We start from the raw sequence: 22,890 nt of genomic DNA on the forward strand, positions 1-22,890 counted from the left end.
CGCCTAGTACGCAGAATCTCACTTCAGAACAAGACTGGAATAATCTGAACAACGTGTGTCGGTCGTTCGTATGACTGAATATTCACAAGGTAATTAGGATTGGGATCCCGATTGAGTTAAGTCAGCGTTAAGGGGGTTCTAACGATGTGTTGTCCTCCTCTTGAATCAGCTGGATATATTTTACCGCATCCATTCCAACAAGAGTGAAGTCTGTTTCATTGGCTTTTGGTTGAGGGACAAAATCTTTGGGAAAATTGACGACATTGTTGTTGTCATCTCGTTCAAGGATTATAGTAAGTGTCAAGTTCTTGATATCCTGCTTGTCAAACACTACTTGGGCCTCCTTTACATTGCTGACAATACTCGACGTGGTCTGCTTGTCACTTTGATCAGTCCTCTTTTCTATAATCGATGCGCGATCACTCGTGTCTGATAATTTCTGATTCATTCTAAATTCTCCAACATCTGCAAGCTCAGTGTCCATCTTTGAACCACCATCGTTTCCGTCAAGTTCATGTATACTGTTTCTCACACCTAAAGAAGTTCCATCAAGTTCGTCCGCTTCATCGTCGACTGAAACTTCATCAGCATTATTCTCTTCCTTATCGGCACTTTCATTACCACTATTGCGACGTGTCCGCACAAGACACTGTTGTGATTCCTTCGGTTTTGGACCCTGGCAGTAACTCTCAGCGATGACATCCGCTTCTTGTTCACCGTGACCAACTGGCCGAATGCACTTTACGGCTCTCTCTTTTTTGCAGCCTGGAGTACAGGGGCTGCATCCTTGCCAGTCACCAATCATCCATCTGTGGAATGCAAGTTTAATGAATGTAATTAAGACTAGATCAGTTTTTGGGTGGTTACTGATTACGGGAGTGCCCATTATACATGATGCCAACCATATCCAAATACATGAGAACGTTTATTCGAGAGGATAAATCATTTGGAAAAATTGTAAACATTTTGAAAGCTGTTTGGAACGTAGATGAAATGAATACCCCGTTGTGTAAAGCTCAATTCATAAAGGACACATAAGTAATATCAACCCCTTAGAACTTCGAGTTTTATGTCTCCTTTCGTTACACAACTCAAACTCAATCGGAATACTTCTCTCACCTAGGAACACATGGTGCCTGATTGCAAGGTTTTATTTTCTCTCCAGGCTTGGTTAATTTCTTACAGAAAGTATCATCCACTTCCCCTCCGATCTTTTCCACGCATTTAGGCACCGAAACTGCTTCTCCTGGACCACAGAGTGCGTTACAACGTGTCCAATCAATGTAATTCCAGGAAAATTCAGGCTTTCGAGGATTTTCTTGATTCAGACCCAACGAATACTTGAGGGTGGCGTTTTCCTTGGGATAAATCTAAACATCCATTTTTCGGACTGTCAATCCACCGCAAAGAACAACATGTTTTGCTGCCCGTCAACTCACCAGTACTACCAGCTCCTCGGATACAGGACCGGGAATGTTAAGTGCCTCCTGCCTCGCTCTGATCATACCAAGCCAGGCCTTTGAACCCGGGACATCAAACATGCCCAATCGATTGCTGAAAGTATTGCACTATGGAGACCTCAAGAGCGTCGGCCGAAGCATATGTGATATGAATTCAGACAAGTTACCCATCGATCAGCACGTTTTTCGATCCCTTGGTCCGGACCACTATCCTCGACTTTGTGGGCTCGGTTATCTCCACACGAATGTTCTTAGCTCCTTTAGGTACATCAAGTAATTTCTTCAGACCTTCAAATAAGGAAAACTTTTATATTTTCACCCGATTCCGAACGGTTGGAGCGATAATTAGCGGAAGCTCTAGGGGCTCGTGATTGAACGGCGAACCTACGTGGCTGTTGAGCGATGAATTTAGTTCCTTCTTTAAGAAGGCACGAGGTGCTGTCCCCCTTACAAACTCCGCACATATCCTCAACCGCGTTCGATTCCATATCCAAATTGCAAGGTATTTCTCTGCAGGTTCCTCCGATGCAGACGTCCCGTATTCCTCTGTAGCAAGTTGTGCCATCCACGACCTTCGGCTTCAGAGATGTCAGCAGCTTTGTCTCACTCAGGCAAAACAGCACGCAAGGATTTTCAGACGCCTTTAAATCTTGGAAAGAATAAACACCTTTTACTCTCTAGCCTGATGTATAATCAATTTCACTGTCGAACGAATAAACGATCTGGTAAGCACGAAGGTAAACATATTGCTCTCAGATTCCAGTAAATTATTCACAATCAGTAGATTTATTCCGCCCCACTTTAAGTAGCTTCTCAGAACTAAGTCATCCATAATTTGCTTACCTTTCACATGACCAAGCCGAATTACTTGTTTCTGTACAAAATTCGCGATTGGGAAAACGATGTTAATGTTGAAATATTGTATTTCATAACATAAAGTAACTATACAAAATATTTTTTCTTTTGTTACTTGTTTCCAAATCAAGAGAAATTCAAATTATGCTCACTTCGAGGTATAATGCATATTCAAAAAAACTTTGACGATGTCTCTGAACACCTTATAATGACGGTTATCAATTCCTCAGGGATTAAAGTTGAACTCACTTTCAGGCAAATTATATCCCACCCATTGATGAATCTTTCCGTCCTCCGGAAAGACCCAGTCATTGAACTCTGCACACTGTACATCGCGGAAAGATGGCGTACCGATTTCACAGGGCTTGTAAAGAGATCATGAAGTCAAGAATGAGTTGTTTTAAAACGAACGTAAATTGGTTTGCAGTCTATACGAAACCAACTATGGACACTCACTTCAGTCGCGCAAATTTTGTGTCGCTTTTTGATGCCTTGGCATGTTTCACCGCCGTTTGAAGGCTTTGGATGATTGCACTTTCTTTCAGAAAAAGCTACGCCTGAGCCACAAGTCCGTGAACATCGGCTCCAGGGTGACCAGGCACCCCAATTCGCATCAATGGCTCCGGGACGTTCACCAATCGGCAGACACTTCATTTGGTAGCACCACTGCAGTAGAAGAAAACTTTGCTTGAGGTGTGTCAACTTAGACGTCATAATTGGGTAAAAATGAGAAAAGCATGAAGTGCGTGATATTGGAAAAGGAAAATGGAGCTATACCCAGATGGTACGAAAAGCTTCTCTAGAGCTTTTGAAGAGTCCATAAGTTTTTCGTTTGAATTCGCGAAAAGGGTTTGTTGTTCCTCGTTTTTAAACCCACGTCTCGTGCTTTGAACTTTACCTGAAATACTTTATGACTTGGCAAAAGCTTGACTGGAACTACTGGAAGCTTGCTTTGGGTTACTTATATGGCTGGAAAAATGCGCGATGATAAATGATAAAAGCGATTTTATGGCGTGATTGATTGAAGAAAAAAAAATCACGAATGGTTTCTTCTTCGCAATATACGTATTTTTATTCCGTTATGTTAACCCATGAAACCATGAAATTTCTAGATTTGCTGACGCCACCTGGCTATGATTCAGAACTAAGGAGGGTCACAGGCGTCGTCGTCGGGGCAATTGCCTATCAGCTGGGTTTACAGTTAAGCTAACCATTCGCCACTCTGGGAGCGCCCGGTGTTTCACTGGCTGAAAAGTCGCTGTGTAATATTTTATCATACACACGGGATACTCACGTGAGAATAATCAGTCGCGTCTCACTTTGCACTTTTTTATTTCTTTCAATTTTGAACGCTGGTTGGCCTCAGGGGGCTTGATTTCTCTGACGAACACTTAATCGGTTACCTTTAAGATTTCGTCGGGTTATTTGCAATTCTAATATTTCGTAACAATTCATTCAACGAATCACCATTCTTTTAATTACATTGATGGCAAAAAAAAAAATAATTTACAAATTTCATACTGCATTAGTATTTCGATAAAATGTTGGCAAACTGAAAAACTGATTACAGAGAAAATCTTATCTTTTAAGAGTTGTTACTCAAAATTTTTTAAATAAACTTGTGTCACGATTTTTCAAATCATCTAAAATGAACTTCGTTGTCATTTGATTTGACTCCAATGCGTGTGTCAAGCTATAAAAAAAAAAACTTTCACGTTAAATAAATGTACAGCTACTGGTTGGCGTGATTCTGTGAAAAGTGGCGGAACGAATTAATCATTATAAACACCATGCTGGGGCAGAGAAAATTTGTACACTTTACTTTCAACGAGAACTTTGAAATTCACACTACTTTCTAGGAGACCCCTTAGACGAGTCACGAATAACATATTTTCACTAAAATGTTTCCGATATTTTAAATGCCATTTATCAATATCTACAATATGATCAAAAGGTTTTTCTTTCTCTAAACACATAAAGAAGAAATGATTTTAGTAAATCGGAATTCTCAATTCATCCGAATATAGCTTCAATTATTTAAAGCACTGACTTTAAGTAAGATTTTTGTTAGACGAAATTTTTTTCATGTTATCTGAACTCTGATTAATGTCTATATATATATATATATATCACTTCTCGAGTAGAGGTTAAAATAAATCTGACATCATTTCCAGGTACTTTACTTTTGTGCTTTAAACGATATAAAAAAATTGTCAGCCAGTTCAAGATAACGAGGGTCAGGAACTGATCGAGTTTAGGTGGATTACCTCATACATCACCGACTGATTTCAATGTCCTGACCACCACCTCGTCGGAATCCAGTCTAAATCGATTTTGAGAACTGATAAAATAAACTTGGAAAAATGGATTGTATTACTTGTCATGAAAAACAAAACACTCGGCATAGTTTTTTGGCTGTCCAAAGTGTCAAGTGAGATTTTCATCAGAAAGAGCAGAGTTTTTACTGTAAGAAAGTAAAGTTTAGTGAAAGAGAGAGAAAAACTTCACAAATGGATATTTCACATATCAGATGGTGTAGATCAGCTGACTTTTTTGCACAAAGTATGCTGACTACACGTTGAATTTTTAATACATATCCGGTTTCGGTTTTATGCAATAAAATAAACTTGTCACGTGTTGAGGTAACGCTATGAAATCTCATGAAATATAATTGAACAGAACTTGGCCCTTTAAAAGATATCGATTAAGAATGCTTCTAGGTCGAGAAAAATATGTTAAATTATAGGAAACCATTGATCTTGCGAATTTAAAACGGAGAATTTTCATAAGGATTAACAATTGAAGATGATGAAATTGGTATGACAAAGAGTAAAGAGTATTGTCGTATTATGTACGATATGAAGATCTGAAATTTGAAAGTCAACCAGCGTTCAAAGCATGCAAGAAGGGTGTTGTTAGTGGGAATAATGAACTTGTCAGAAGCACGAGGTCGCCAAAAATGACGACAACTCTTCGTTTTTTAAAAATAATCACGTTTTAGCAGTTCACCTTTTTTTCTCCGCAAGGCGTCCCCTCCACAGGAGGTGTCCGTTGTGACAGGCAGCCTTTCCCAGGAACAGCACACCTCAGTTCCTGGCAGGTCTGAAATTCAAAGTTTATTCTTTATTTCCAGAGACACAAACACATGCTTACAGGCTGAGCACACTCTGCCGTGCTTCGAGGCCGATAAGTCAGTCAGCGAAAAGACCGGCTGAAAGCTTTCGTTTTCAACTGCTAGGTAGCGTCTGTCTCCAGCATCAGAATTCATCAGAATCGTCGTCTCTTTCTGAGACCAATATTTCGAACAGTTTAATTTACAATAAGTACTTAAAGTGTAAATCGTATTCAAATTTAGTCCATTTCGTCAAGTTTTATCAGATTGGAACAGATTCAGACATTCTGAGATTGTTTCAGAAATATCGAAGCACAGAAAGTCTGGAAAAAAAACGTCTTCACAAGTTTCTCTGAAAGGACGTTTGGGTAAAATTTTCAAAGATCTTCAAACAATTTCATGAAAGCTTAGCTCAAATTTGATCAAGCGTTCGAAGAATTAGTTAATTCTTTACGATTTTCTGAATTTGATTCAGGGTATCCAAACGATTTTTAAAAAGACGTGAACAGATGATAAAAGGAAATTTTTTTGTATTTCATAATCTTTAAAAAAGTTAAATACTTGACGTATCATTGTTATGTGAATAGATTTTTCTCTTTTTCGAAAAACCAGAGCTTTCTACAGAAATATCATGTTTTCTAGAAAACAACTATCCGATTTGTTTCATTATACCTTACGATTATCAATTCGCAGAAATGATTCTGCGATGTTAACATGAAACAACATCGTGAATTCTAATTTTCGGAAACCTCCGCTTTTCATCTCGGTAGTTAAGCTCACTGCCGATGGTTGAATGAATCAAAGCAGCGCAAAATATGTGGAGTGTAAAGACTTTCAGTTGGCTGCATCCGCCGCGAAAATATAATTTGAATTTGAACCGAATGCGCGTTAGGACAGATGCTCAAACACAGAGCGAAGGCAAGCGCACCTCGCTCCACCGCACAAAGTACGTTTTACAATCTGTGTTTGTTCAAGGATTCCACGGAACAAATGAGGCTGTGTTCTTTCCGTACAAACAACGTTGGAATTTCATTAAATAAATTCAATCCACATCAGAAGCACACAAACATACACACATATTTCGTATCATCAGCGAAGATCTATACTGTGGTCAAATGATCAGTATACTAACATGCAAAGTTTTATAACAATTCAGTCGTCTATGGAATGATGTTAGAAGATCAATTTAAATATTTTAAATCCTTCAGTGTATCTGATTATTGTTTAACAGTTTTTTTTTCTACGGAAATGCTTTTGGAACTGGTAAAAAAAAGTCATTTTGCTGTGAAAAAGTTAGTCGTAGGTTGCAAGTTAAGTAAGTTAAAGCTGAGTCGTTTAAAAACCAACGAGTTTCTTCACAACGTCTGTCCTTCCATGAATCCAGAAAATTTCCATGATTGTCACAAACTCAACCATCATTGAATATAATGTCTCAAGATAACAGACGAAATATTTCGTACGATTGTAAAGATATTAAATTGAACCTGAAAAGGTGAGGTAGGATTCAAAATCTCTCGCTTTTAAACCAACAAGAAGACTTGAAACTGAATAATCAGTACTCATTTGGTTAACCAAATTTTCCACAAAATATTTGCTTGAAGTTTGTTTTTTGCTTGCTCACTGTATAACAAAATTCTTTCACATCAACTGACAAGTGGTCTCTCGACACTTTCTTAAGAGCTGACGTAACAACTTTCTTGTCAAACTGCTCTATTAAAATGTTTTGTTAGTTTTCTTTAAATATGATATACAAACGCCCACCATGATAGTATGTACTCACGATTCCCAAATCGCACTGGCGGACGTCCTGGCGATAGTACAGTCGACATTGATCATCACCGTTGTACATGACACCAGGTAATATCTTGTTACCAATGAACTGATGGTCCTGAGCCTCGTCCTCGAGACAGGCTCCCATTCCGGATCTGAACATAGAATAACCAGGAGTGAAGTTGCTTGGGTAAAATGAATTAGAATATCCCAGCCAAAATCAATCAAACGCAAAGGTGATTCCAGATGCGATAAGGTAACATATCCTGAACAACCTAATTCGTGTTAATATAGCGCTGGTTGTAAGGAATTTGACGAAATATGAAGGTAGTGCGAGTTGGCGTTTTTGGAAAGCTCGATGGATAACGGTTGAGGAAATTTCCGCGAGGACGGAAAGGCAGTCGCCTGCGTGGGCAGGGGGGCATAAAATTTGCAATTTCCTTACCGTAAGTACGCCTTGATGCTGCTCTGTGAACATTTGGACCACCCTTTTGTGACGTAAGGATTTCCGGAATACATTACGGAAGTTTCAATGTAACCGTCTCGGTGCACAGTGATTCCTGAACAGCCGTTCTCCTCTTTGGAGTCGTGGGACATGCCAAGCCTTAAACAATACTTGAGGTCAAAGGTCGTGGAATCGCAGTCGCAGCCGGAGTGCTTCACTTCACAAGGTGACTGTGTGATCTCTCACGTGTGTCCGATTTGATGAGCAATGTTGTACCCGGTCCTTAGTCCGTCGTCCTTTATAACAACCGCACCTTTAACGGGGTCGCAGGTACTGCCGATCGTTGTTATGCCAGTGAATCCGCAGAGGGATTGCGTCAAACAGATGTCTATCCTACCAAATTCCTGATTAGGTAATTACATTCGTCTATAACCGCTGTGGCTAAAAGCCCTCACGAACTGATCATCTCACAGGTTGAGAATGAGTAGTCTCAGGATCGAATCAGGAGATTTTTTCATAAGCGATATAAACATTTTTATGAGCTTTATGTCAAAGAGTCATGATGCGACAGGTGGTCAAAGCTCGTGGTCGAAAAGGTTACTTGCACACATACTTAGTTATGAGTACTGCAGCGTCGTGGTGATTCGGATGAGTGTCATCCCCTGGATTCATCTTCTGCTGCCATTGTTGAAAATACTTCAGTGTGAAGTCCGCGTCTTTGTTCACTGATAAATTCATCTGTGATATTGTTTTGTTGAGTTACGGTGAGATTCAGAAAACCAATGACGCGAATGTGGGTGGTTACAGAATTTGAAGATGTGGTTTTCATATCACAATTCTTAAGGTGCTTATGAAGACACGTTGTATACCTCGAAAACGCGGGATGCAGAACTCTTATACCAATTAAGCGATCAGAGTGAAACTTGGGCAGTTAATGCCTTATTTTGGCAAAAAGTGGAGCGTCTTTTTAGTTTTTCAAAATTTTGAAAAAAATTTTACATATTGGTTACCACTCACAGAAATTGGCCAAATTTTCACAATTGTACTGAATGGATCGACCTATTCGGTATGATGCCACTCGGCGGTGATGAAACACACATTTTGAGCCCAGTTTCATGAGATTTGATGGTGAAATGACGAAATGGCAGCTGATTTGGTATTCGATTACAAAGTACACCAAAATCTCATTTTGGCGACATTTGTTACCGAAATTACGCGCATGCCGGTAATGTATGCGTATCATGTCGGTAAAAAATTACCGGCATGCATGAAAGGTCGGTAACAAATGTCGCCAAAATGAGATTTCGGTGTACTTCGTAATCGAATACCAGATCAGCTGCCATTTCGTCATTTCACCATCAAATCTCATAGAACTGGGCTCAAAATGTGTGTTTCATCACCACCGAGTGGCATCATACGGGATAGTTCGATACATCCAGTGAAACTGTAAAAATTTGGCCAATTTCTGTGGGTGGTAACCAATCTGTAATTTTTTTTTCCAAATTTTGAAAAAGTAAAAAGACGCTCCACTTTCTGCCAAAATAAGGCATTAATTGCCCAAGTTTCACTCTGATCGCTTGAGCGGTATAGGAGTTTTGCTTCCCCGCATTTTCGAGGTGTACAACGCTTCTTTATAAGCACCTTAAGTATGTTAGGCTAGGTTTTACAACTTATCCAAATTATTGGTAGTACAAACCTCGTCTTCTTCTACTCCGAGTCTTATAATCCTAACGATAACTAACTCCATTTCGACACCGAGGCTGATGTCTTGAAATAACCCAGCAGCCTATTGAAGAACCCGACGAACCAAATCGTGTAAATTCAAATGAATGAGTAAAAAAGTTCATATCACTTGCACCGTTCAATTTGACAGACTCACCATATTGAACAGAGTCAGCACGTAATTTTCCACATCAAAGTCCTTGTGATATTCCAAAAGCGTTCGATCTAAAACCACCAACAATTCTATAGTGTAGAACGTGGCATTCTTTGGCGCGTCTCTTTTCTGTCTACTCTCAACTCGTTTGGCTGTTTTTTCTGCAATATTCTGATTGACCTTGCACATTGCTTTCCCAATTTCTTCGAAATCCTTGCTCGCTCTTTTATAGACTATGTGAGGATGCTCCACGTCTTTTGTGAAGTCGTAACCCTCAAGTGGCTCAATTACGTACAGCGAACGTTTCGTTCTAATATAGCCAGCCTGCAATACGTGGTTCAGTAAATAATTTTCCAATGATCTACAAAGGTTATAAAAAACGATCATCTGAACTATTTTCTCCATTGTTCAGAATTTTGTTTTGTATTAGCAATAACGGTCTTCTGTAAATAAATAAAGTACAAGTACGATTAAGTTCACAAAATTTTTTATATCTGTTTACTGGGCGATAGTCCCTGAAAAAGTTTCCCTTGAATCAAAAAAATTGCATCCAAAAAAAAAAAAAATATCTTATGAAAGTTCGTGATTTCTGTGCGAACTCGACGGTATATTAGATAAATCCCAAAGGTTCAATCCCAATTCATTCAATTCCTGCCAATTAGCGACTCAAGTAGCTCGTTTACGTTAATGATCCATAAATACCTAGAATTATGGAATACAGATATAGTCCTGAATAACCCTCGGGAATAAAAGTGTGAAAAAACGATGCAAATTTGTGACTTCAAACAATGAATAACGGTTAAGTGATTAATTAATAATTCCTTAAAAATGTAAAAAAATTTTATTACGATTTATTAATGTACATGGCGTGAAAAAATTAAATGTCACCGTTTTACTGAATGATTTTCCAGATCGAGATTGATGAAGATCCTGAAAGATATACCTCAGAAGAATCGATTTTCATCTTGGTTATCAAGGTCAAATGAGGTCAAAAAATTTTATGATCCTAATAAATTTCACTTGTTTTTACAGAAAACGGTCTTTGAAGATATAAAAAAATCGATAAGGTGAGATAAAAATTACAAATCGACATTCCACCGAATTGTCAGATTATTTAGTGAATTTTCATTCGACAAACGGATTTTCGAGTTTTTAGTTCCGCTCGACAAGTTAAATTTTTCAGGATCATAAAATTTTTTACTCCATTTGACGTTGAAAATCGAAATCAAGATCATATTTTTGAGCATCTTCACTGATTTTGACCTGGAGAATCATTCGGTGAAACGGTGTACCAAAATTTTATTCGAGGAATCCGACAGAGAGAAAAACTATGTTTTAATCCCAACTTACATTACTAATTTCCAGATCGCACCCAGGATCACAACTAAGCTTTAGAAACAAAAAAAAATGAACAAAAGCTTTAAGCTTTTTTACTACGGTTTGACGTCTTCCAGAGATAAAATTTTTAAACCAGAGACTTGTCTGTAAAATTCGAAGACTATCGATCTTCTTAGAGGTTAAATGATTATGAAGAATGCATCTTTGGATGCAAATTCATGTTTCGATATGAAACACTCAACACAGATGCGCCCCTTTAAATGCGGTTAAAGGAGAAACTTCCTCGAATGCCGCATGCTGGCAGGGAGCGCGAGGTTATTGGTTCAGTGGAAATCCGGCTCATAGCTGTTGCAAAGGCGCTTTAATTAGAAGTAAAACCGAATCAAACTCACAAACGGATACAATTGAATGCGTGAAAGCTCTGTTGTGCTAAATCGCTGACATACCGCACCGAGACACAGTTTTTACTGAACAAAAAAACCATTAAAATCACAGGTTTTATATGTAAGTTTCTGGTCTCACTGATTACGATCCTGAGTCCGGAATTGCGAAGTTCAATTTGCATAAATACGTGTACGCTGATTACGAATCTGGTGCAAGAAGCACGGAATTCAAAATGGGAAATATAATATTGCGACGATTTTGGTAAGAATTCGAAATTTTACAAGGGTTAGTCAAATTCGCATAACCTGTCGTTTGGAAAATGTATGCAGTTTTGTCTTTTTCAGTACGATTTGCAAAATCAACGATCTTGGCTTGGCAAGTAGCTGGTTTGATTTTTTTTCATATGCTTTCAAGACATTCAATTTCTTAGACGTTTTTCTGTGTAATTTGAAGTTACTTTTCTTCATACTTATAACAATTTTTCATTAACTTTAGATGTGTGGTAGTTTTTAAATTAATCAGTTCACGAAAGTTGAAAAATTTCTTGCGAAAAAAAAGCACAGAGTTCCATCACTTCGCGTACGAAAAGTACGAAGCTTACCTTATACTGATTGTTCGTCAAGAATCACGAATAAGTTAATCGATGTACTTTTTCATCTTTTTGGGAGTATAAAAACTACTGAAACATGCATACGTATTGGAAGATGGAAGAGAAATGTGGGAAAATTGGATAAAAAAAAAGTGTTGAACGAATTGAGAAATTCAATTTCTCCACAAATTGACTTTTTTCAGTTTTCGTCCTCTATCTCAGAGAATATCCACTGAATCACAGTTTACTAGAAACGAGCTCAAGGCTCGTAAAATGTCACATATTTTCACAAAAAATCCTTGCAATTGGATGATTGGGATCGAAATAGCGAGAATTTGAATAAAACAAATTTTTTCAACCTTGGAAAAAAAAAATTTCATGGAAATTTCAAGGTGGCGAAACAGAGATAAAAATTTCTTTGTCAATCAAACACATAAACAAGTGTCTCATGGAATCGCATAAAAATTGATGTGCCAAAGTTGAAAACCGATGAAAATTGGTCACCAAAATATGATGTTGAATACGAATCCATATGGACTTGGCCATGGGTGAATTCCTAACGACTGCATGTTCCCTCGTCTGCTTAAATTCAAGCGTTCACCAGGGCATCCAATCGTCTGCGATGTATGTAGCCTCAAACCGTCGTTTACTAATTTTTTTTTTAGGTTAAATACATCCCCACCAGTTAGTTGCACTGGTAAACAGCTGATCACGGATCGCAGCGCATGCGCATTAAATTTTAGCACACAACGGATCGTGCAATCATTAGGAATTCACTCTCTACGTACCACCACCCTTCAAAGGGTCATTAGTGTTGTAGAGTTTGGCATAATTATGAGATTACGTGATGAACTAACAAGACCGTAACACGCCGACAGTGCGCTGTTCTCGTTGTGATCGCGAACACCGCCATGATAGTGACACTCGGTGTCTCTGAGCCGCCTGATTCTCCCATTCCTGAGGAAGTCTTCATCGGTTGCTGGTTGTCCAGCCTCCAGGATCCGATCCTCGAGCACGGCTCCAGGGGAGAGGAGTTTGTGGTTGGGATACAACTCCAGGTGATGCTCTTCCCCGTCAATGGCGACTCTATAATGCACCATGTCGTCTGGGGTCATTTCGTCTCTGTGGCGATCCTTGTAGTAGGAACGCTTGTAGTGGTGGGGCAGTTGGTAGGAAAGGAACTGTCCATCGGTCAGCACCTTCCTTGGTACTACTATTTCGAATTCTCCGGACGCCCGAACCTCCCGGGTGTATCGCCCTGGAAATTGGAACGCACGTTGAGCCCCGATCAACCCTGATTCTCGACTGCGATAAGCTTAACTGCGAATCAACGGCACGGCTTAAGTAGGTACTTGAGCACAAGGGTCACCTGGACCAGCGAAGAGCAGGCTGATCGAGACGCCAAGATAAGGTTTGCTGTGTAGTGGCTACAGTTTTTTTAGTACAACTGACTACGCGAATTCCTTATATTTCTAGGTTAATTCTTGGTGGAGATTATCCAAAAAGTTTGCTAACTCTTTACTAATTCTGGTTACCGAATATAATCATTTTGTGTGTCCTAAACAAGGATAAACATCGACTAGGTATTCAATGGGGATACGACACAATTGAACTTAGCTTTTCTGACCATCAAGCTGGTACCATCACTTTTTGTCGAGAAAATCTTTGTTTCGTTGGCCACACAGTGGCCACGATTGAGGCACGCTGCAAGTCCGGGGTCGAATAAGGAGAATAAAATGTGTCAAAGACAAGCACAGCAATACGAAGGGTAAAAATGGAACTCAATATCCTGGACCAAGAGACCCATTCGATTAAGAGGTAAAAAGGTTCTGAAACGGACAAACGGAGAAAGCGATGTTCGACAGACGAGAAGCTGAGAAAAAGGAACGGAAAATATGTCTTGCGGGAACTCGATCGATGCTATCAGCTCCTGCGGGTAGTTGAAAAGAGAAAATAGGAAGAAAAAAATTCTGCTATGAGGGGTTACTGCAAGCTCAACTTGACAAGCGCAGCTGCTGTATGACAGACCTGCAGGACTCACTGCCGTTTAAAAAGAGCTGGAAGAAATGTCGTAAATGGGGAAGAACGGATTCACCGATCGCATCAGCTCGATCTCTCTTTCTCTTTCTCTCTCTCTCTCTCTCTTACCTCTGCATGCAGTTCTCGAGGCCGCGTGTGCACCCTGGGATTTTTCCCAGCATCGTACATCAGCGCTGAATAAAACGAGAAGTATATTCAGCCGTAAAAAAATCACCATTATCACACCTCGTTCGATCCAACACCCGGTGCTTGCATGGTAGTTTATTTTATTTTATTTTACTGTTCGATGGGATCCAGGGAAGATGATCAAAAAAAATCTCTAGAGACAGGGAGAGGGCGGCTCACTTTCGAGGAAATTAATTTACAGGTGTCAAATGGAACAAACGAATCCTCAACGCGATCTGAATTACAGCGATATTCATTCATTCTACCAATTTCGATATATTGCCTTCTCTCTCTCTCTCTCTTTCTGTGCTTCTAACTTCGCTCCTTGATGGATCAAAGCGTTACTCGAGCTTCGCGGCAATGAAGTCTCGGAGAAATATCTCCACACCGGAGAGACTGAGACAGTGAATTCTTCCTGGCCACCCTTTAAAAGCCTTCGACTTCTTCCATTCTTACTCACTCAATGACGCACGAGCTCCAAATAGAACAAGATCCTAGAAAGGAACCATTTGTTACACGACAGACGTTCGTGGAAATGTTTTTCCAGAGAGTACCTGACACTCAGGGGTCAAGAATTTTTACCCGTTTCAGTTGAAATATGAGAATTCAAGAGGAAATCCAAGTCCAGGCTTTCCATTGTAATTTTCATTCTCTGGAGTGGCGGAAATACGTCAAACTTCCACTTCGCAGGATACCTATGGTCCTTACTTCAGAATTCTCAACAAATTTCTGCTTATCACCGTCGCAAAATAACAGGTGCCAATAAATGCCGTTTCGCTAATTGAAGAAGATTTTAAGCCAGAACCTTGACGATTCAACCGAGCGAATGAATTTCTTAGAGAACAAAGAGGCTTGCATAAGAAGAAAGGATTTCTTTCATCTTTTACAGAATTCTAGTGAAGAGTTTCTATCGATTTTCGATTAGTATCGAATTGATAACATTCCAAAAGCGTATCAGTAGGTACTTAAAATTTTTATAGCTCTCTCGACTTATTCGTTTAATTGCAGATTGATTCTGGGGTTCATTTGACTTTCCGAAAATGGTCGGGACTTTAACCCAAAGCCATGACAGCGAAATTTTGGGAAGCATGATATGTAATTGAAGGAAACGCCTGATGGACCGAACCGATTCCATATTTTTACGGGTTTGAAAATTGGATCGAACTTGGGTCTCTACTTCCTGGGGTTCGTAAGTAGGGATCACCCTCACAGTGACGTGATAAATGATTATACTCTTCATTAAAATATACAGCTTGGGAAGTGGGGTGAGCTATCGGCGACTGGATCACATTCGAATAAATTCGAATAACGATGTAGAAATATAGAATCAACTACGAGAAGATCCGTGTGCAGTGCAGAAGCAATCCGCTGGCAGAGATGCTGCCACCGACTTATTATACGCCGAATAATATTAAGCGCAATGTATTCAAGAGAATATTTTAGCAATTCAAAATATTGTTTGGAATTCGTTGCTTCTTTTCTACTCCGTTTTATGCTTATTTTTCCCTTCTTCTTTCTACCCTTCGCCGTTTCACAGGAATATATCCTGCAACATCGTGTGCCGTTATATTCAAAACGTGCACGCCGTAAGCGAACAAACGACTTTCCAAAGAAAACACGTTAAAAGTATCTTCAGTCACTTACTTCGACTGCATCAGCTTTTCTTCCTACCAAAAATACGACGCAGAAATTTTTGCAATTTCTATCACCCGTAACAGTCGTGGCTTCTGCTTTAGCACGAGATAAAGATTAAATAACGAACGTGCTATTAATTAACTGGATATCTTTTCAAAGAGTTGTCCAAGAAAAAAACATGACAAAATGAAGATATTTTCCTCGATCAAAAGAGCGGCTGAAGTTGATCGAGTGAATGTTTTGCAGTTACTTTTTGCTGTTACCTCAAGACTAGCGATCCTCGGAGTGCTTTGCAAAGAGATAAACATCATGGACTGGAGAAATCAATGATGATAATAGTTTTTTGTAATCTACAATTTTCAATCCGGAGATTAAGATCGGATCAAAATTCGAGTTATTTCACTTCTGCTCAATTCCATCGAAAGTTAATGTCACGGATGAATAGCTTACAGCGAGTACTGCAGTCAGTGAGGAAGTGATATTACCATAAAGCTCAGATTTAACCTGGAAATTTGTGAAAATTGAATTAAACCTGGGCATACTTGAAAGAGCTGGGGAAGAGACGTGACGTCACCTCCGGTTTCCACGTGGGAAGCACTTTCACTGTAGTGGGAACTAGCAAGCGAGCACTCGAAATCCATGCCGCAGTATGAGAATTCGAGTAGAATTCAACCGCACCTTGGATTAAATCAGGGTTTCTCGGGCGTCTGCGAAAGACGTTCTCCTTCCTATTGCCCTTTCCCTTTTTTCCGCCCTGAGCCATCCTCCCCGAAACGGCTTAAGCGATTTTGCGGTCTAAAGAGATTCCTGAGGAGTCCTTCTCCGGCAAGAGCCTTCAGCGTTAATAGGTTATTTCGGGAATGCTTCGACTTTATCTAGCGAATGATACCGATTCTGTTGGCCCGATAAAGGGTCGAAATGTTTTTTTTTTTTTTTTTTTTTTTTTTTTTTTTTTTTTTTTTTTTTCAAAAATAATAAAAACGTCGATACGTGTCCAAAACTGATAAACGAGTAGCACGTCGTTACATGACGCTTTCAGCTGGGGAAAAAGAATCTTGGCGATGGAATATGATTCGAACTTCGTTTAACTCTTTCATTGACAGGAAGTTCTCAGCGTCTCACCTCAAAAATTTCTATGTCCAAACCTTGTCACAGAGTATTTACAACTTGAAACAACCTTTGGTACTTCTTATAACCCCAAAAACCTCTGAGTAAGAAGTTTCGGCCAGAATCGTCGAGTTTTAATATTTTTTCGATTTTTTACCCGCCATATTGGATACGCCATTTTGGATTTAGAAATTATTAAATTCTGACTTCAGATTTGTGATCAATGACCCCCAATAATACCGGAATCAAAAAATTGAAGCAAAAATATGATAACGTCAACCATTTCACTCGATGACATGTTCAGAAATGCTCATTATAGGCATAAAAAAAATGGTTTGGTCTTTTTGGTTTTGGTTTTTTTTTTATTTATAGTTTCTCATCTTTGCTACGATCCAGTATGTTTTTATCTTCTTCCTTTTAAGACTTATAGTGAAATTGTTTCAAGTTTGAAATAGGAATTCGATTTTTCGTAAAAAATATATATTTTTATTTAATTTCAATGAACCAAAAAGGAAATTATAATCATAAAACTCGAAGTACTCAATGATCGTGGTAGAAAGGGTGAACTATCAAAAAACGCTGTTTTTAAATTCGAAGTACATCGACTTAGTGGGCACTGTAAAAAATGTTACCGAGCAAAACGGTTGAGACTCTTTCAAATAAGAATGCTTCCTGTTAATTAGTTTTAGTGAAAAAAAGATATCAACAAAACTCAATTCACATATAATTTTCAATAAAACAGACTTTAAACGAATAGAATAATTGGTTGCCAAGAACGAAGGTCTGCGTTATTTCTGAAAAAACTTCGCTATCCCAATTGCAACACCGTAAAACAGGTGAAAAAAATCGTAAATCAAACTTCGCCGTTCCATCACTGAAATCTTACGTAATAGGTATATGGCGAAAAAACGCCAGCAAAAATTACTTCACGTTTAATTCGAACACCCCAACCGAGCCAAAAAGGAAGACGCGTTGCGCGGTTCGAACAATGCTTTCATCTGCGGGAAGATGAACGAGCGGAAATGAAATAACTTGGAGGAAATAAGTCTCGTTGTGAGAGAGAATCGGCTGAGCTACTCAACGGCGAGCCAACCGTTGAATACACGCGGCGTTAATGGGCTTGCTATTCAAAATGTTGCCTGCGCCACTTCCGCTTTTAAATATATATATACATCTATATCTATGTATATATATAATACATATAATTTAACATTTTGACGATTTTTTATATTTTAAAAAATGTGGAGCGACCTCTTAAAAAATTTTTTTTCAACTGTCCTTCGGAGTGGGTTCTTAAAACATCAAAAACTAACATTTTGTCACACGAGACTCAAAAAAAAAAAAATAGTCGGTTTTTTTGCGCCACTCTAATATATATATATATATATTAGGGTGCTTCATTTGAAACGAATTTTTTTTTTTTTTCGCGGACACATCAAAATTTTGTTCCTTCTATCGAAAAAGAAATTCCCTGAAAATTTGAGCCCGTAATCTTAATTTTAAGAGGTTCCTCTCGATCGATGTAGATTTCCCATTTGAATAACATGTAATTCATGATTTTTTTTATTTAAATCAACATAGCTCCGTTTGATTTCATGGTATTTCATTGCGATTAGTCAGAATTTATAGTATATTAGTAACTCTTTGAAAGTACCCACTAACATTTTTTTATACTTGAACTCGTCTAAGAAACGCAAGAATAGTCAATTGTGGAATCTGGAAACTAGTTTTTTAATCTCGAATATTTCAATCCTTGAGAGTCTAACTTTTATTTACTCGTTGATTGTTTCGTAATAGTTTTCACTTTTAAATCATCGTTTATATTACCGTTTATTCCTGTTACTAAAATTTTTTTAAATAAAGTTTAGATCAAGTTACTTACCGATTGAAATTTCCAAGTTCTTAGTTGCACGTTGAGAACCACAAACGAAAGCCTTCCAGTGATCGTCGAGTTTTTGGTTTATGACAGACAGGAGCTTGGAGATGAAGTTGAAAGAAAAAGAATCATTGCGGTGGAGAATCGAAGGGCTGAGGGGTCAAGATACGGGGGTGAAAGCAGTTTTTGTAGCCAGACTGAGAGTGAGCGAGTCCGAGTGGATGAAGAAGGGATGCGCGGTCCCAATATTGAGTTGGAATTTTTCTCGCTCAATTTACGTAGTCTCAGATTCCTGTTACGTGACCGTGTTCTGCGTATGAATGGTAGGTCATATTTTGAGAAGCATTTTTCCCCTCGTCAATTTTTTTCCATTCATAAAACGCTTCCTTTATATATACATTAGGGTGGCGCAAAGGAACCGACTATTTTTTTTTTTTTTTTTTTTTTTGAGTCTCGTGTGACAAAATGTTAGTTTTTGATATTTTAAGAGTCCACTCCAAAAGAGAATTCAAAAAAAATTTTTTAAGAGGTCGCTTCAAATTTTTTAAAATGTCAAAAATCGTCAAAAAATTAAATTAAAAAAATTATGTTTTCAGTATTTTGTTTGATTTTTAATTCATGTCGTGGTGTATTGTTATCGATTCTTTCTTACTAAATAAAAGAAAAAAAATGTATAAGATTTTAATATGAATATTAAAAGGTCGCTCGAAAAGATCTAAAGAAATGCACCAAAAAATTATGAGCGACCTTTCAAAATTCAAATTTTGAACTCAAACTTTCGGAAACTTATTTTCTTTTGTCTATAAAATTATACCGTAACGAGAAAAAAATTTTAAAAAAAATCGATTTGACGAATTCTGACGTTTTAAAAAATGTGGAGTGACCTCTTGAAATTTTTTTTTGAACTCTCTTTTGGAGTGGACTCTCAAAATATCAAAAACTAACATTTTGTCACACGAGACTCAAAAAGAAAAAAATTGTCGGTTTTTTTGCGCCACCCTAATATATATATATATATATATATATATATATATATATATATATATATATATATATATATATATAATATATATAAAACAACATTTTCCATTCAAGCAGTGACTTATTTTTACAGGTTTGATCATATCCATTTGACTAGAAATTTTTCAATCGAGAATCGCCAATTCAGCATTCCATTTCAGAAACGGTGTTGAATTATTAATCCTGTTATAATTATCACTTGACCGAGATCCTCTCGAAGTTTGAAGTGAAAGTAACGAGCAGATCGGTGAAAAGGAGGAAAAAAAAAAAAAAAAAAATTAGAGAAAAATACGAAATAAAAAAAATCATGAGAATGACAAAAATGTGTTTAAACTCAAGAGAGAAGTTTGCACGGCTGAAGCTGACTGCGGAGAAATGGAGAGACGTGGTTAAGCTTTTCACCATTTCTACCAGGTGTTTTGGGCGCCAAGAGGAGCGACGTGATTTTTTTTTTTCGTTCTTTCTTTCTCCCTGATGGCTCAGCAAAGGAGAAACCGAAAGGGAAGTTGATGGCCTGAGGAGACGTGGGGTGGAGTACCGGAGACAAAACGTAGCCGTCTCGAGATGAGACCGTCTGCGATATCGTGTAAAAGTATAAGTTGTTAAGTAGACGACGCGCAGCCATCATTCCGAATGATTTTTCAAATTGCAACTTCGTTAGCCGCGTATTAAAATTTAAACGAAAAATCTCATTTTGTTATTATATCGGAAGTAAGAGACACTGATACTCATCATTCGATGTCGAATGAATACCTTGCAGACCATCGACATTTCCATTCTACTAATTAATGGAAAAACTTGAATAATAACTTTGAGAAATTGTCTTGTTTGGCAAAGTTTCTACAATATTTCAATGATTCATTTATTTTTCAGATAATTAACGAAGTTCGATTAAATTTCATGCAAAACTACGTTAACACAACTTTTATAAAACTTTAAGGGGATTTGTAGGATTGCACGAAGTTTAAAAGATCTAACGAGACTTGAAAAATTTTTGCTGAATGTCACTAGATTCTATTGGACTTTATGAGAATTCACGATATTTTAAATGAATCATATTGTATTTTACAAGGAATATGAAGTCTGGAGGACGTGACATTTGGAATAAAGAAATTTATTTATTTCAATGTAGATTCGAAAGAAAACTTTTTTCTCAGTTACCTCGTGATTGATTATTATTTTTTAATAAAAGTGATTTAAACGCAACACTGAAGTTCATTAAATTGCTATTTACGATAAGTGTTTGAGAAAATAAGTTACTTTTCTTGAAATCTGAAATAACGTTCTGGTTTCTACAAAAGCAAACTTCATCTAATAAAACTATTTTTCCTTTCATTAGCTGCGTAAAAGAAATAAAAATTCAACATCTAGAACCCAGACTGGAAAATCCTTTTTGACCGACGTTTTCAATGCAGTTTTCAACTACACTCTTTCCATTTCCAACAAACCATCGCCGTCAAACCAATCGTGAGATACAGAAATAAATAATTTTGAGTAGAATGCTGTTTTTTTTTTTTTTTTTTTTTAATAAATTAACGAATTCCTGGATTTTGTTGCCGCTTAAAATGACCTTCCAAGATTTTTAGTTCGAAGTTGTGAGCCTGCTGAGAAAACAGCGTGACCTGAATGCACCATCGTCGCGAGAGCTTTACCTTAATCACACCGACTGGGTTTCATACGGAGCTTAGTTTTCCACCCGGGCCACCAACTTCCTCGCCATCGTGAGGATTTGATTTTTACGGGGGCGTTGAAAACTCGAGGATTTGGAAAGTTTACGCGTCATCAGCATATCCAACTAAGATAAGGGCGCCCCGACTTCCCTCTGTCTCGTTTTTGTATGTACAACCGGTTTTCCTCGTTCCCATGGGATTTCAGCTCTCCGCTCACCCCCGCATGCAACCCTCGCATCGAAACTGAAAAAATCTGAAAAGTTTGAATAGATCTTTTCTCACTAAGTTTCACAGTCACTTTTAGAGTTTTTAAAACAAATAAAATTTTCTTTCAATATAGTAATAATTACACTAATGTGTATGTAATTTTTTTTTTTTTTTTCAAGCATGGTGTGGAGTGTTCAAGAAAACATCTTCCGCCGGGTTTTAAGATTTTTTGAAACATGGGTTTGATTTTCACTGCTCCCAAAACACAGGCAACCTAATTTTTGAATGAATAGCTCTGATCGATTGGCTCCGAAATTTCTCATTAATTCTTTGTTAAAAAACTTAATTTTGAGATCAAGGTGGAAATGGGCAGGTGGTTATGGTTTAGAAACTACAGTTGAAACAAATTTATTGAAAGGATGAGGATGAACTTCGTAACATTAATGTAACGATTTGTGTTTAGCAAATATCGTTACTTCGCATCTTTAATAATCTTTGAAATTTATTAATTCATGGTGTCCATAACATATTCATATTTCGAAAAACCACCTCCTTTAAGAGGGGACAAGGATCTGAGATACCAAGAAAAAGAATATTTTTGTGATTTTTTTTACAGAGTGCCTTATTTATTAATATTTTTAAACTTATTGTACATTTTTAAGCATTATTCTAAGAACATTCTGTTACGTTTTTATAAAAAAATATTGAATATTCAGCCAGTGGTAGTGATGAGAACCGAGTCACCTCAAAAAAAAGTTTCCATGCGGTAGTCAAAATTTCTCGAAAACCTTCGGACCGATTTCGCCTAAACTTTGCACACTTTACTACATACTAAAAACTGAATTTTCAATATTTTTTGATGAAAATGTAGCAAAATATTCTTAGAATAATGCTTAATAATGTACAATAAGTTTAAAAATATTAATAAATAAAGTAGGTATTCTATAAAAAAAAAATCACAAAAATATGCTTTTTTTGGGATCTCAGACCCTTATCCCTCCTTAAAGTCGTTCTAAAATTGCACAACAATAATTTTTCCCAAAATATTTTGTTTCGTTAACGTTACCAACTTCAGCCACATTTGAAAAGTAAGAAAAAAATCGAATTGAATATAAATTTAAAAAATAGAAATCAATATATATATATATATATATATATACATATATCCTGTAGCAATTTTTTATCCCGCCATCTTTTCACCGTTTCGTCTGGTTCGAAACGGAAATCGCGATTTCTAGCAGAGCAAAAGAGCGTCACGTCATGGTCCATCCATCTCTCAAATGCTGTCTTGTTTTCAGTGGCCTATCTTTCACTGTCTTTTCTGTCCCTCATCTGCGCTTT

General features: G+C 37.7%; 1 protein-coding gene across 1 annotated transcript; it reads right to left on the reverse strand.

Moving 5' to 3' along the window:
- Positions 1 to 127: 127 nt before the first annotated feature.
- Positions 128 to 16,432, reverse strand: LOC124406374 (A disintegrin and metalloproteinase with thrombospondin motifs 12-like). Its single transcript, XM_046881772.1, has 16 exons — positions 16,212 to 16,432; positions 13,978 to 14,042; positions 12,687 to 13,087; positions 9,522 to 9,842; positions 9,339 to 9,428; positions 8,256 to 8,380; positions 7,889 to 8,035; positions 7,643 to 7,801; positions 7,208 to 7,352; positions 2,772 to 2,981; positions 2,565 to 2,679; positions 1,849 to 2,109; positions 1,628 to 1,748; positions 1,440 to 1,554; positions 1,120 to 1,358; positions 128 to 809 (listed from the first exon to the last, which is right to left on the reverse strand). Exons 1-16 carry the CDS (start codon positions 16,430 to 16,432, stop codon positions 128 to 130), a joined length of 3,417 nt encoding a protein of 1,138 aa, XP_046737728.1.
- Positions 16,433 to 22,890: the final 6,458 nt, after the last annotated feature.

The sequence above is a fragment of the Diprion similis genome, chromosome 5 (assembly GCF_021155765.1).
Source record: "Diprion similis isolate iyDipSimi1 chromosome 5, iyDipSimi1.1, whole genome shotgun sequence".
Lineage (NCBI taxonomy): Eukaryota > Metazoa > Arthropoda > Insecta > Hymenoptera > Diprionidae > Diprion > Diprion similis.

Excerpts from the sequence above, each read along its gene's own strand:
- LOC124406374 (XM_046881772.1), bottom strand. The coding sequence starts at position 16,432 with ATGGCTCAGGGCGGAAAAAAGGGAAAGGGCAATAGGAAGGAGAACGTC. Across the intron at positions 8,381-9,338 it reads TCGGAGTAGAAGAAGACGAG|ATGAATTTATCAGTGAACAA; the intron begins GTTTGTACTACC and ends ACAATATCACAG. Across the intron at positions 810-1,119 it reads CAGGCACCATGTGTTCCTAG|ATGGATGATTGGTGACTGGC; the intron begins GTGAGAGAAGTA and ends TGCATTCCACAG.